At 36.8% G+C, this 12,655-nt stretch overlaps 1 protein-coding gene and 1 long non-coding RNA gene across 7 annotated transcripts in view; both read left to right on the top strand.

Moving 5' to 3' along the window:
* MYO1B (myosin IB) overlaps window positions 1-12,655 on the top strand; it is an 83,929-nt gene that overhangs the window by 62,077 nt on the left and 9,197 nt on the right. For 3 of the 6 annotated variants that reach the window (XM_053471840.1, XM_053471841.1, XM_053471842.1), the window contains exons 17-26: window positions 85-311; window positions 591-791; window positions 2,516-2,609; window positions 5,762-5,911; window positions 6,417-6,485; window positions 6,897-6,983; window positions 7,230-7,316; window positions 9,729-9,815; window positions 10,832-10,906; window positions 11,402-11,536. In XM_053471840.1, coding sequence (XP_053327815.1) covers window positions 85-311; window positions 591-791; window positions 2,516-2,609; window positions 5,762-5,911; window positions 6,417-6,485; window positions 6,897-6,983; window positions 7,230-7,316; window positions 9,729-9,815; window positions 10,832-10,906; window positions 11,402-11,536 — 1,212 coding nt within the window. The remainder of the gene's footprint in view (window positions 1-84; window positions 312-590; window positions 792-2,515; window positions 2,610-5,761; window positions 5,912-6,416; window positions 6,486-6,896; window positions 6,984-7,229; window positions 7,317-9,728; window positions 9,816-10,831; window positions 10,907-11,401; window positions 11,537-12,655) is intronic. The other 3 variants (XM_053471845.1, XM_053471843.1, XM_053471846.1) reach the window with 3 other exon arrangements.
* LOC128502136 (uncharacterized) lies at window positions 8,334-8,924 on the top strand. The gene is made up of 2 exons (XR_008355091.1): window positions 8,334-8,583; window positions 8,615-8,924. It is a non-coding gene; the product is annotated as an uncharacterized LOC128502136 (long non-coding RNA).

Raw genomic sequence — 12,655 nt, 5'->3', positions numbered from 1 at the left:
TACTTGTCAGTGAACTTATATTTTTAATCTTGTAAATTGTGTTATGTATTGCTTGCATCTCCAACAATGTTATGCATCTTTCAGGTAATGTACCAAGTAGAAGGATTTGTCGATAAGAACAACGACCTCCTCTATCGTGACTTGTCACAAGCCATGTGGAAAGCAAACCACTCTCTCATTAAAGAATTGTTTCCTGAAGGGAATCCAGCCAAGATTAATCTCAAGAGACCTCCCACTGCAGGTTCACAGTTTAAGGCTTCGGTTTCAACCCTAATGAAGAACCTTCAAACCAAGAATCCCAATTACATTAGGTAGACATTGGCCAGTTGTATGTTTATAAAAAAAAAAAAAATAATAATGACAGCTGATGGTTATAGAAGACCACGGTACTGTTTGCTTGTCTACAGTTCTGCATGTTTATCTAATTTAAACAAACTACAGATTGTATTGATCTGATTCTTGTCACAATCCAAGATGATATATATTTTGCTTTATCTATCAAATCTATCTTCTTGCCGTACCTACTAGTTGGAGAAGAATATGTTGTAAAATAATTTTACAGTTTGCTAACTGCTACCACACTGTTTCAGATGCATCAAACCGAATGACAAGAAGGCTGCCCATATTTTTAATGATGCTCTTGTGCGTCATCAAGTCAATTACCTTGGTCTTCTAGAAAATGTTCGGGTCAGAAGGGCAGGCTTTGCTTTCAGACAACCATATGAACCTTGTTTAAAAAGGTACAAGATGCTGTGTAAGCAGACATGGCCTCACTGGAAAGGACCAGCTAGGTAGGTCATGAGCTTTGTTATTATTCAAAAATAATGAAATATGTTTATCTGTGTAAAAACTGCTATTTTTACTTTTTTATTATTATTAAAATGAAAGTTTAATGTCTTATGCAGTCCCACCAATGAACACGGCATTTCTAAGTACTTTGTAAGTCTTTGGATATGCATCATTCCGCTTGTAGAACCTGTACCCTTCATTGCTGATTCCTGCACATGCGCTCAGGGAGTCTTGTTACACCTAGCTAGCTGGCCATGAATATAGTGGGTATGTGCTTTAGCAACCAAGGGGATGTTTGGTCAAGCACATCTCCTGCAAGCCTAGGAGCTGAAGTGTGATGAGTAAGGCAAACTGAGGGAGAGGGTTCTGCAGAATTCAGCCATGCATTTTCAAGGTGGAGGAAGTACATATCATGAATGGAGTGTCCCTTTCATTCACTTGATCATTGTCAACTTCTCTACAATATCATCAGTGATTAAGTGAACTGTGATAACTATTCGATCTTATCTGGTTGATGGATGTGCAAAGTTGACAGGTAAAAGTTTATATTCTGAAGCTCTAGGAATTTACTCTGGACTGAAATGCATGCCGTAAGCAAACACAGTAATCTCTTGGTTTTTACAAGACCTATCGTTTTCATACCTACTTCACTTTGTTTCACCGTGTAAGTAATCAACATAGCAGTATTTGCTTAGTATTTTCACGAACCATAGCGCTTCTAAGTAGCCAGTTCAATAGTACATAAACCATAGGGATTTTTTTCCTATGAAATCTGTATTTTAAAGAACTATTATGGTGTGTTTGAATGAGTTCTATTGTACTTCTCTCTGGTCATACAGCAAAAACACGTATTGAGTGGACTCTATTTTGAATTTTCATGGCCACTGTACATACAGGCCTGGCCGTCCCAATTACCTACAGTTAGACTACCAAAAATAGATGTTTCAAAGGGAAGTATTTGTAAAGAGATTACCAGTTAAACAGCGACTTCAGTTGTTTGTATTAATGTTGTTGTATAAAAATTGAAAGGCTTTTTTATCACAGTGAAAGAGCAAATAGATCCCAAAACGAGTAGTGCATATACTGTATATACACTGCCATTCAAAAGGTTGGGGTCCCGTAGAAATGTTTTTAAGAGGAAAGCAAATTTTGTCCATTAAAATAACATGAAATGGATCAGAAATACGGTGTAGATGTTAATGTTGTAAATTACTATGGTAGCTGGAAATGTCTGGTTTTTGATTGAAGTATCTTCTTAGGTGTACAGAAGCCCTTTATCACCAACTATCATTCCTGTGTTCCAATGGCACGTTGTGTTGGCTAATCCAAGTTTGTTTAAAAGGCTAATTGATCATTAGAAATAGCTTTTGCAATTATGCTAGTACAGCTATCAATGTCCTTGTTTTCTACTAAATCGGCTAAATCACTGTTTAGTTTTATAAAATCTGAACTCTTTCGATCCAATATTTTTTTTTACAGCTAAAGTTTACTTTTTTTATGGATTTGTCAATAAACAATATTCTGCAGCAAATAAATAGAGGGGCATAGGGTCTACAACATACCTCGGCAATATTACACCTTGACCAATTATATAAATATTGATATCGGAACATACACCCGCCAAAAGTGACGCTACTATGCATACCCTAACTTTGTTTTTAGCTGGAATTACACAGTTGCAAACTTGCAAAATTACCTTTTTTCTTTTCTTTTTCCTTTTTTCCAGAGATGGCGTAGAAGTGCTTCTTAATAACCTGAAAATACCCAAAGAAGAATATTCTTTTGGGAGATCTAAAATATTCATCCGTAATCCACGAACGGTATGTCTACATAAACTTGTGATTGGGTTTGGAAAATTGAGTATTCAAGCAGCTAATGTAATAGTCAAGTTATTAATAAAAAGGAGCTTCTATAATAAAGTTTTTGGGGTCAACCTTCTATTTAGTAGATTCTGAACTTACATCCGGGCCATAGTAGTTCTCGCGGATTAGTAGCAGCAGTGATGCTTTTCAGAAGTTTTACAGTTCTAAATACCGTGTTTGCTTGATTATAAGACAATATTTTTTTCAGAGCAAATGCAGAGTTGCATATAAGGGGTATAATGCATAACTGGAGGCAGGTTGGCAAATAAAAGGAAATAAAAACAAAAAAAAATTTGTTTTTCTCAATCAGTTTTTATTAAATATGAAAAAATAGTTTACATGTGAATTAACATTTAGTAGTTAAACTTTTTTCGTATAGGGTAGTCTTATATTCAGGCTTTCTTTTTTTCCTAAATTAATATTCAAATATGGGCGGGGTTGTCTTATAATCGCGTAAATACGGTAATCCTATGCAATGTTTGTCAATGTACCATTGGGATAAGTATCTTAAGAAGCTTCAGAATATGCATTTACTTACAGTAGAAGATTGATCAACCTTGATCCGTGCAAAATTGTTCAATGTAGAAAAAATACTTTATCTATCCTGCCACTGGTCATGCGCAGTCTGTGATTTGTGCTTTATGAATGAATCCCCCCCACACACACACATTACCTGTGTCCAGTTCCACAACTAGCTCATACGCGTACTTTGATCTTGAACAGCTGCACTTTGCAGAGTGAATTTTGGAGACTTTCTGAGGATGTCTAGGATTTCATTGCATGTCGAGCAGCCTCATTAACCGTATCTGATTGCTGACTAAATCCTAGACAGCAATTGGGTTCTTGTGCCCTGAACAGAAGAGCAGTGAAGAAGCCTTTATACAGAGTTAACGGATCAGTTACCTGGCTTGGCAGGAGTGTCGAAGTTGCTCAGCTTGTTCGGTTGAGTTGGTTTCAGTTATTGGTGTATATTGTATGTTGAATACATTGTGTTCTAACAACAGACTTATCCTCTGAGATCACTCTTCTTACAACCACTGCTGCAATCAGTGTGGTTTATGACTTTCATTGGTGTATTCTTTTTGTAAGGCAATCTGCTTCTGACCCTATATGGTGTGTTCCATCACTGATTTTTATGCACAATATATACTGTATTGGCTCGATTATAAGCCGCACCCGATTATAGGCCGCACCCGATTATAGGCCGCACCCTAAAAGTTTGGTGCTATTTTAAAGAAAAAATACACATTAGTGGAATGGTAGGTATTTTACCTAATGAGAATACATGTATTTTAAAATTTTTGGTATCTATTATGCAGTTAGTCAGCATATGTTATATATAAACAGAAATATGGAAAACCAATAGCCATTTTAAGGTCCCCCCTTAATTCATATTGAACCTTACTTATAGATATCCCCCTCTGCTCCCCAGATATGCTTTATGCCCTCTAGAAATCCCCCCCCCGAATTACCAATGCACCCCTGGTGTCTAGTGGGGCCAGCCGGTGGAGGGTAGACAAGCTCCCCTGCTGGCACTTTCGCAGGGGCTTCTATGACGGAGAAGCACCGGCGGAAGGGCCAGCAGCGGAGGTTGTCTACACATCACACAGTCGTCCACGGCTGGCTGAGAGGATCAAGGTCCCCCGCAGCGCTGTGGGGGATCTGGATCCTAACCCTGCTGCATGCCCACAGCGGGGCTAAATGAAAAAGAAAAGAAAAAAATCACTGTGCTAAACACCCGATTATAGGCTGCACCCCCACTCTAAAGACTTAGTGGGGGGGGGGTGCAGCCTATATTTGGGAAAATATGGTATATTTATATATAATTATATTAATAATTTAATATGCAGACCCCTGGATACTTCACTTCAGTCGTCTTACTAGTTAGTTGTAACATTAAGACAGGAAGTTAATTGATCCACTGGTTGTGTCACCTTTGTCATGCTTTCTTAAAGTAAAATAATCCCATATACAACTACACTGATTTGAAAAACAAACAATATAGATAGTTTTAAAAAAAGAAATGTTATGTTGGTGACAATTAGTCCTTAATCTGAGTTAAGGGTGTATGCGTTCCTGCAAATTCGTCTTTTACAAATTGCATGTGCTCTTTTCTGAAACATGTGGGATTAAATTTGTCTTTGTATTCAATTCCCTGTTCCAGAAATGTTAAACACAAGACAATGGTAATGCTGTTCCCTGCTGGAAAAGCTGCAATTTCAAACACCTTTAACGTCAAAGAACAGCACACGGTGTTCTCTGATAAAACATAAACATGTGTTCTGCGTTTTGTTTCAGAAGGCGTTGAAATGTGCTGTCGTGTGCACCTTTTTAATTTTCATAACTTTTGCCAGATAAGTGGGTGTTTAAAAGGTACTCTTTCACTTATGATGCCAGGTGACAAAGGCAAGCTATTAGCCGTGCTGTTTTGTCACAAGCATTGGCGTTATTACATTTATAGTTAATGAGCTTCACATGCCTGCCAGCAGGTTATTATGGATGAGTAACAAATTCAAGGTACTTACTACCAGGGTTTGTTCTCCCCTGTTTTCAAAAGCCAGGGATGTGATGGTGGGCTCAGATCAGATCTGTAATTAAGCAGAGCCTACACGAAAACGGCTGCCCTGGTACCCATTTTGTTTTCAAAAAGAATCCCTATTTTGCACCTTAAGTCCATCAAATGTAGCTGTAAAAAGAGTAGGAAATCCCTAAAGCGTTAATTTACTTTATTGCATTATTTGCTAGAAGGTACATTGGGGGTTCACATTGTTTGCATCAGTAAAAGGTTTCATATTCTTACTCAGCAAACAGTATAAGGATATTTCACAATTGCCGCTGGTATATACTTATGTTTCAGTCGTAATAAAGATGTCGTTTGGTGTAAAGAAAGCTACATTAGTGTAAATAGTAAGACGTACCAGTCAAGTCGGTTTATACATTCTAGCTTTGTGGTCTTTAATACATTATTATATATAAACTCAGTTTTACTTGCTATGGAAAATAAAATTCTTCCCTTTACATACTCAAAACTCACACTAAATCAAGCCCATTGTAATCATCTGACCTTGTGAATGTCAGCTGTAATAACATGTGTTATCATTGCCCCATAGCTTTTTAAGCTGGAAGAACTTAGAAAGGAGCGCCTGGAGGATCTCGCCACCCTCATCCAGAAAATATACAGGGGATGGAAGTGTCGGACTCGATTCCTCCTCATGAAGAAAAGCCAGATTGTGGTGTCTGCGTGGGTCAGGCGCTATCTGGTAAGTGAGCTACTCATCACATGTCAGAAAATGGAGCTTTTGAAAGAAAGCTGATATATTTAGTTCATGTTATACAGTTGCAGGCAGCTATGGAGATCCAGACGTTTCTTATTCCCTATTTACATGAGAAAATTAGCTTTTGGAATCTTAAAATATTATCAAGCTAAAACTCTTAACGATTTTAGTGCAATATGTGACATTTGGGGCAATCAATTGGTTTCTGTGCATGGGATATTCCTACTCCAGGTTTATGGCTTTGCATCAGTGTCGTCTTAAAACATAGAAACTTTGATGGCAGATAACTATGAAAAGAATCAAACCTTGGTCTTATCTTAGATTCAGGATAGCCATATGCCGATCTTGTGTATGTTTAAATTCCCTTATAGTGTTTGTCATATAGAGGCCCAGAACGTGTGAAGCAAAACGTTTGTCATTTAATCACAAATTGTTTACTTGTAACCCTTAAATTAACATGTTGTTCTGTTTTTGACTTTCCGCATCATAGCAACAGAATAAGTACAAACGAATTAAGAGCTCTACCATTGTGGTACAGTCCTACACCAGAGGTTGGAAGGTAAGTGCTTCTCCACTCAGTTTTCCAACTTTATAGCGTGTTCTGTGTGTTATATTTTGTAACTGCCCATGTAGTTTGCATGAAAAACATAGAATTTAACATCGGATAAGAACCGTTTGGCCCATCTTGTCTGCCCATTTTTTTTCTACTGTAAATACTCAAACCTTAGCCTGTCCTTTCCTTGTTTTATATTCAGGATAAACATATTCCTATCCCACCCATGTTCTGCCAAATCACAAGTTTGTGGACAATGCTGATATGGTTATATACCAGTGACACATGGGTCTGGCCATTGATAGCTTTCCACAGTGCATGTCAGGATATATTAACAGTTTAACCTATTTGTGGTTGGCACTTGGCAAGATACTGAAGAACACGACTTTAAATTAAAACAAACATTTTGTATCAAAGGCACGGAAAATCCTTAGAGAACTTAAATACCAGAAACGTTGCAATGAAGCAGTGACCACCATCGCAGCTTACTGGCACGGAACACAGGTAAAGCAGAATTCTATTTTATTAAATGTAGTTACACCTATAGGGATTCACATAATGGGGGCACAATGGATTATCGTTGACATTAACTCTTTGTTTTGTATTTAACCACACAGTGCTATAAAAATGAGTTGTAACTATACCTGCTAGCTTGATTTCCTTTCACACTGGTTCATGTTCCTTGGATACCTGGCATAACGTTTTCCGCTTGTAAGCTGCTCTATAACCTCGTTTTCAAATGCACAACAGGCGCGAAGGGAGCTGAGGCGACTGAAGGAAGAGGCTAGGAATAAACATGCTATTGCTGTTATTTGGGCTTACTGGCTTGGACTTAAGGTATTTCACGCATATCTCCAAATCACCCTCAACCGCCAGCCTCAGCGTCTGAATAACCATTAACAAAACCGTAATTTCAAGCAGTGCATGGATGTTCCCACTCCCGTTTCACACTAAACACCCATATTGTTTGTACAGCATAATCGTCGCATGCTTGCCTAATCCTTGTGATCTACCAACAATTCTTTAAATCTATAGATATGAGGGGCAAGAAATATTTTAGCTTGAGCATGAAAATATCCAATTATTTTGCATGATGGATCATTTCGAAGCATATATCTAGGCATAATCTGTGTATATGTAATTATCCTTTCATTGTGTACTTAAATAATGACGGTAAGTAAACTGAACCCAATAATGAAGTCTACCTGGCATTGTAGCTTCACTCGGATATTGTTGGTCAGTTCCAACAATATTCATTGGTTTATATAAGGTTGTCAATCCACAGTGCTTTACAGTAGATTATCAGTGAGCCCTGTGTATGTGTGAACACGGATAAACACACCTAACTCAACAAGCTCTAGCAATACAGAACTTTTAATGATTGAAAATAAATATTTATGCTCTTGTGGGTTTTTCCAGTATTTGCTTATATTCGCCCCTTCCATTTTGTCTGGAGAACTTGTACATTCACATGGCCCTATTTGTTCAGCCTGACTTTACTGCTTTCAGAGCCAAAACTAAGCAGCGGAATCCAAATCAGTAATTTGCTTTGTCATTTAGAGACCTTCAACATCTTGTTCATTTTATCTGGTGATGTATGCAACTATTTAGGATTCAGTATAATTGTGGTAATATTAAAAATACAAGATAAATGACATTAACGGATTCCTAGGGTCTACTTTGTGAGCACATATAGATCCAAGTTTGGTGGCCATATGCTTATTATGTACAACATCCTCACCAGCCACAGTTCAACATTGTTTATTATGCCTTGAAAAGGGCTTATGCAATTCTACAGAAAAGCGTTTATTCCTGTGAAAATGGGTAATTAATTTAAAATTTAGCTGGAGTGACTAATTTTGCTCCTCTCACATAAAAGAAGAAAGCAGAGAAGTCTTGAGTGCGTTTTGTAAACCAAAGATCAGAAAGAGTAAAACAAATAACACCTCTGGACTGTCTTGCCAGAATAAATTATTCTGAATGACTCAATCGGAAGAAAATGTACAGGGGGGGAATGTAACAGAGCCCAGTAATATATGATTTACAAAAAAGGCACAATAAAACTCCCACCCTTCAAAAATATGTCAACCTCCCCAAAACCCTTGTGGGTATAAAGTAAAATAGTAAAATAATAGAATCATGTTGCCTTTTGTTGACATCAGAAAATAACTTTTTGGAATCTATTCTGTAATTAGTATGACATCACACCGGAAATCATTTTTTTTTTTTTATACCTGTTTTGGTAATTCCTCAGCCTCTTGTAAAATGACATTTAGTGTATTTTGAGCTTTCATAAATGTACAAAATATTTACAGTTTTTAACTGAAATTGGTCAGTTTGTGGGCGGTAAAGATTTACTGTGTCTGTGTGAAACGCATACACAATTTTTGATTGCTGGCTCATATCTGATAAATTGTTAGGTCAAGATGTTCAGATATTTATTTATTTTTTGTTAAAACAAAAATAAAAAAGGTTGGAGTTGTACAACACTGTACAATCTAAAGGTGACTGCATGGTTTCTATTGCCAGCGTTGAATACAGGTAAGTAAACAGAAGACGTTTCCCCATGAGCGCTAATTCTTCTGTTAAAGGAATATCATCACTTAATCCGTTATATTGAATTTTAAAATCAGATGCTAAAACTTGTTTTACCAGGCTGGATTTTGGGATTTCTAGCTCCATAGGCAAGCTGTGCCACTGGGGTCCCATTCCTGCATGCTATTGCTTTAAAGCGTAAAGGTGGCAGCACCCACATTTACTCCATGCCGAAGGCAGCCGCCTGTTGTCTCTATGGTGGAGGTGCACGTGGATATTTCTTTGCTTCCTACTACTATTTTGGTTTGGTGATACCATAGAGAACCAGAACTATGGATTTCTACAGGTCATAAAATGTTTAATCACAGCCAATCCTTGATAGTTGGCCATTATGAGATGGAGAAATATTTTTGTATCATATAACCTTGAACTTCTTAAACCCCCTTCTTATCTTTACAAAGTCATTAATGGGACTGTGCTAGATTCAATTCAAAGTCAATTTCAGGACATGAAAGACTTCTTACTTCTGGTATGCTATATTTCTGTTTCAGTAAGACATTCAGATTTCTTGGGATTAACAAAAACTTTAGGTGTTTCTCCTATATTATCTGCTCCCTCTTCAATGGGTTTTCTGTACTGGAAAAGGTGCTCTTTTGGTCGCCATTGTGCTTTCTGCTTCCGGCTGTGTATCCATTCAACATCTAAACATTTTAGGCTCGAAGGGAATTGAAGCGCTTGAAGGAAGAGGCTAGGCGTAAGCATGCAGTTGCAGTCATTTGGGCTTACTGGCTTGGACTAAAGGTACTTCTTTAACCACTGTGACCAATCAAGTGTCTACTAACATCCCTCTGTGATTGCCTCTGTCACCGGTTGTCTTTTTTTTATGCACTCTGTTCAACTACGGCACATCGGTAAATGTGATCTTCACTGTTGATACTCTAGTTTCATCATTGTATCCATTTGTGAAGCAGCGTTTTATCGTGTATGTTTTGCTTTTGAGTAACTGTATTGGTTAATGCACAGGTAGCTGTCTCCATTACAGTTTTGTATTTATTAAAACATATAGCTTCTGGTTCTTTTCTTTCTAATCAGAGGTAAACGGTATAACATTATACTTTTAATAATTTTACTTTTAATAACCTGAGATCTGTGTCAGAACTAGTATAACAATTCTATGTTATCTCACCTTCTCATGCATACTTGTTACAAGAGTCCAGATATTTCTGAAACATTAAACATAAGTATCATACAAATATGTAACTGTGCAGTCATGCCCCTATCACTAAAGCAGTTTGAGTGGACTATAGAAGCTGCAGATCAACATTATCTGCAGAAATCCCTGTTCAACTCATAGTCATAGTCACAAGAAGAGTTATTTACCAGGAATGAGAAGACATAAAGGTGAATTCAGGTTTCGGTTGCGTTTTAAGATGCTTTTGGTCCTTAACGTTTAGAACATTTTTAGGAAACAAAACCTGAAAATATTGGATACTGTAGATGATTTCTGAGTATTTCAGTGTATTTTCAAACATTACTTCCGTCCTAAACATTACAGTAAGAACTCTTTATCGTGTTTCTTTTCAAAATGCTTGTTTCAGAGTGGTGCTTTTTGTTTTTATGTGCCAAATGTAACTGTAAATATCATTGGTGCGTTGCTTTATTATTATTGTTAACACTTACCACGTTGTGTTTTCTTTGGTCTCTTTTCAACTTATACCTTGATTGTCCGTTCATCTGCATTTTAACTTCTTTTGTTTCCTTTTCTATATGATTAAGGTAAACCCTCATTTAAATTTTACTTAATTGACTCCTCATAGGTCCGTAGAGAGTATAGGAAGTTTTTCCGTGCAAATGCTGGAAAGAAGATATATGCATTCACTATTCAAAGAATAGTAAGTTTCGGAACCCAATGTTAAATGTAGACTTTGTGTATACTGTAAAACCATCTGTTCTAGGAATTACTGTAGATGTGGCAAACCATCTGTGAGCCTGGTGTCTACAACTGTGTGGAACAAATCCAACATTTCAGACACTTTTATATGCCCTAATCAATGATGCTGTTACCTAGCAACTAGACTAGTATGCCAGATCTTGTAATCTTGAATTTATGCTATTGGGATGTTTCAGTAGTATCTCTGTAAATAAGATCTCCATATTGTGTGGCTGGCGCATTATGTAACTCTTTGTTGACGAGAATGGTGGGAAATGATGGCCAATTTACAAGTTATTAGTAAACAAACAGCATTATTGTATATATGAGATTTTACAGTTTTTAAAGGATAGCATTCCAAATATAGACAAACACTAAATTTAGTTTTAATTTGCTCTATACATTTGATCTAAGATGGGAAGAAATGTAATTCTGTATATATGTTCTCTTTTCTCAGATACAGAAGTACTTTCTGGAAATGAAGAATAAGATGCCTTCAGTATCGCCAATAGACAATAATTGGCCGACAAGACCTTACCTCTTTTTGGACTCTACACACAAGGAAATGAAAAGGATTTTCCATCTGTGGAGGGTAAGCTTTTGATTTAGCCTTTAAAAACCATAATCATCTGGTTTGAACGTTTCCAGCATGTCCCTGTTTATTAGATCTTGGGAAAAAATAGTGTGCTTCCAAAATTGGACAATAAAAGTGGTGTGCAAGCCATGAAAACATAGCCAAAGGTTTTATGTTGGCTCTTATAAGCAGTAATGAGCCATAAGAGGAAGAGCTGTAATTGTAAGAATCAGTCTGCATCAGTATCAACAAGTGTTGCCGTGGTATTAATAGCTCCTTACTTTTCTTGGTAGTCATTTAGAATTATTTATCATTAATTATTAAATAGTACAAAATATAACCAAAACTTTACGTATAGCTAATGGTGTGGAGTGATGCTATTTTAGAATTTTCAGCTAATGTATAGAAAAAGAAAATAGGTTTTTAAGTTGAATGCAAAATGTGCTGGAATGATTGGTGGCAACAGCTATATCTATCAACTTCTTAATTGCATTAATATGTAGGACAGGCCAGGAATTACAACCTTCATGAATGCTGCCTTGGTGTTAAACATCCGGTCACTAGATTTCCCCTTGATCTTTATAGGGTGAAATTTAAATCAGCGCGGCCCTGCATGAAGTGTGTATGCTATTAGTGATCCCATGACACTCTAATATGTAGTTTCATGGAGAAATTAAAATTCTTTCTTCTCTATCTATTTTTTGTATAATGTGCGTCATACATTATATATACTGTATGTATACACTTATTTCTAAGCTTTGCAAAATGTCCCATAATCGCCACTGCGTGGAAGAGCAGGACTGTGCAAATGTTGATAAGACATTCGGCAGCAAATAGTCAGATATGAATGAGACATAATTCTACTTGACTTACGAATAATTTCTAGGAATGAAACTCAAAGTAATACCCACGATGAACCTTACGGTGTTCTGCAAGACAAGAAAAAGACAAGCCTGTTTAGTTCTATGTAGAAAATATGAATGCTTTTACAGCAACATAAATGTTAGTAAAGAAGCAGGCACAGTCCAGTATATTCAGGCTGGGGAAAAACATTTAATGATGGTTTCAAAAGATCAGCTTGGTATTTATTTGCAAAGATTACACCAGGGATAACATGCAATAAAACATGATTACTTT

Source organism: Spea bombifrons, chromosome 7 (assembly GCF_027358695.1).
Source record: "Spea bombifrons isolate aSpeBom1 chromosome 7, aSpeBom1.2.pri, whole genome shotgun sequence".
Classification (NCBI taxonomy): Eukaryota; Metazoa; Chordata; class Amphibia; order Anura; family Pelobatidae; genus Spea; species Spea bombifrons.
Note: the sequence above shows the minus strand (reverse complement) of the source record. Positions and strands in the feature narration are given on the sequence as shown.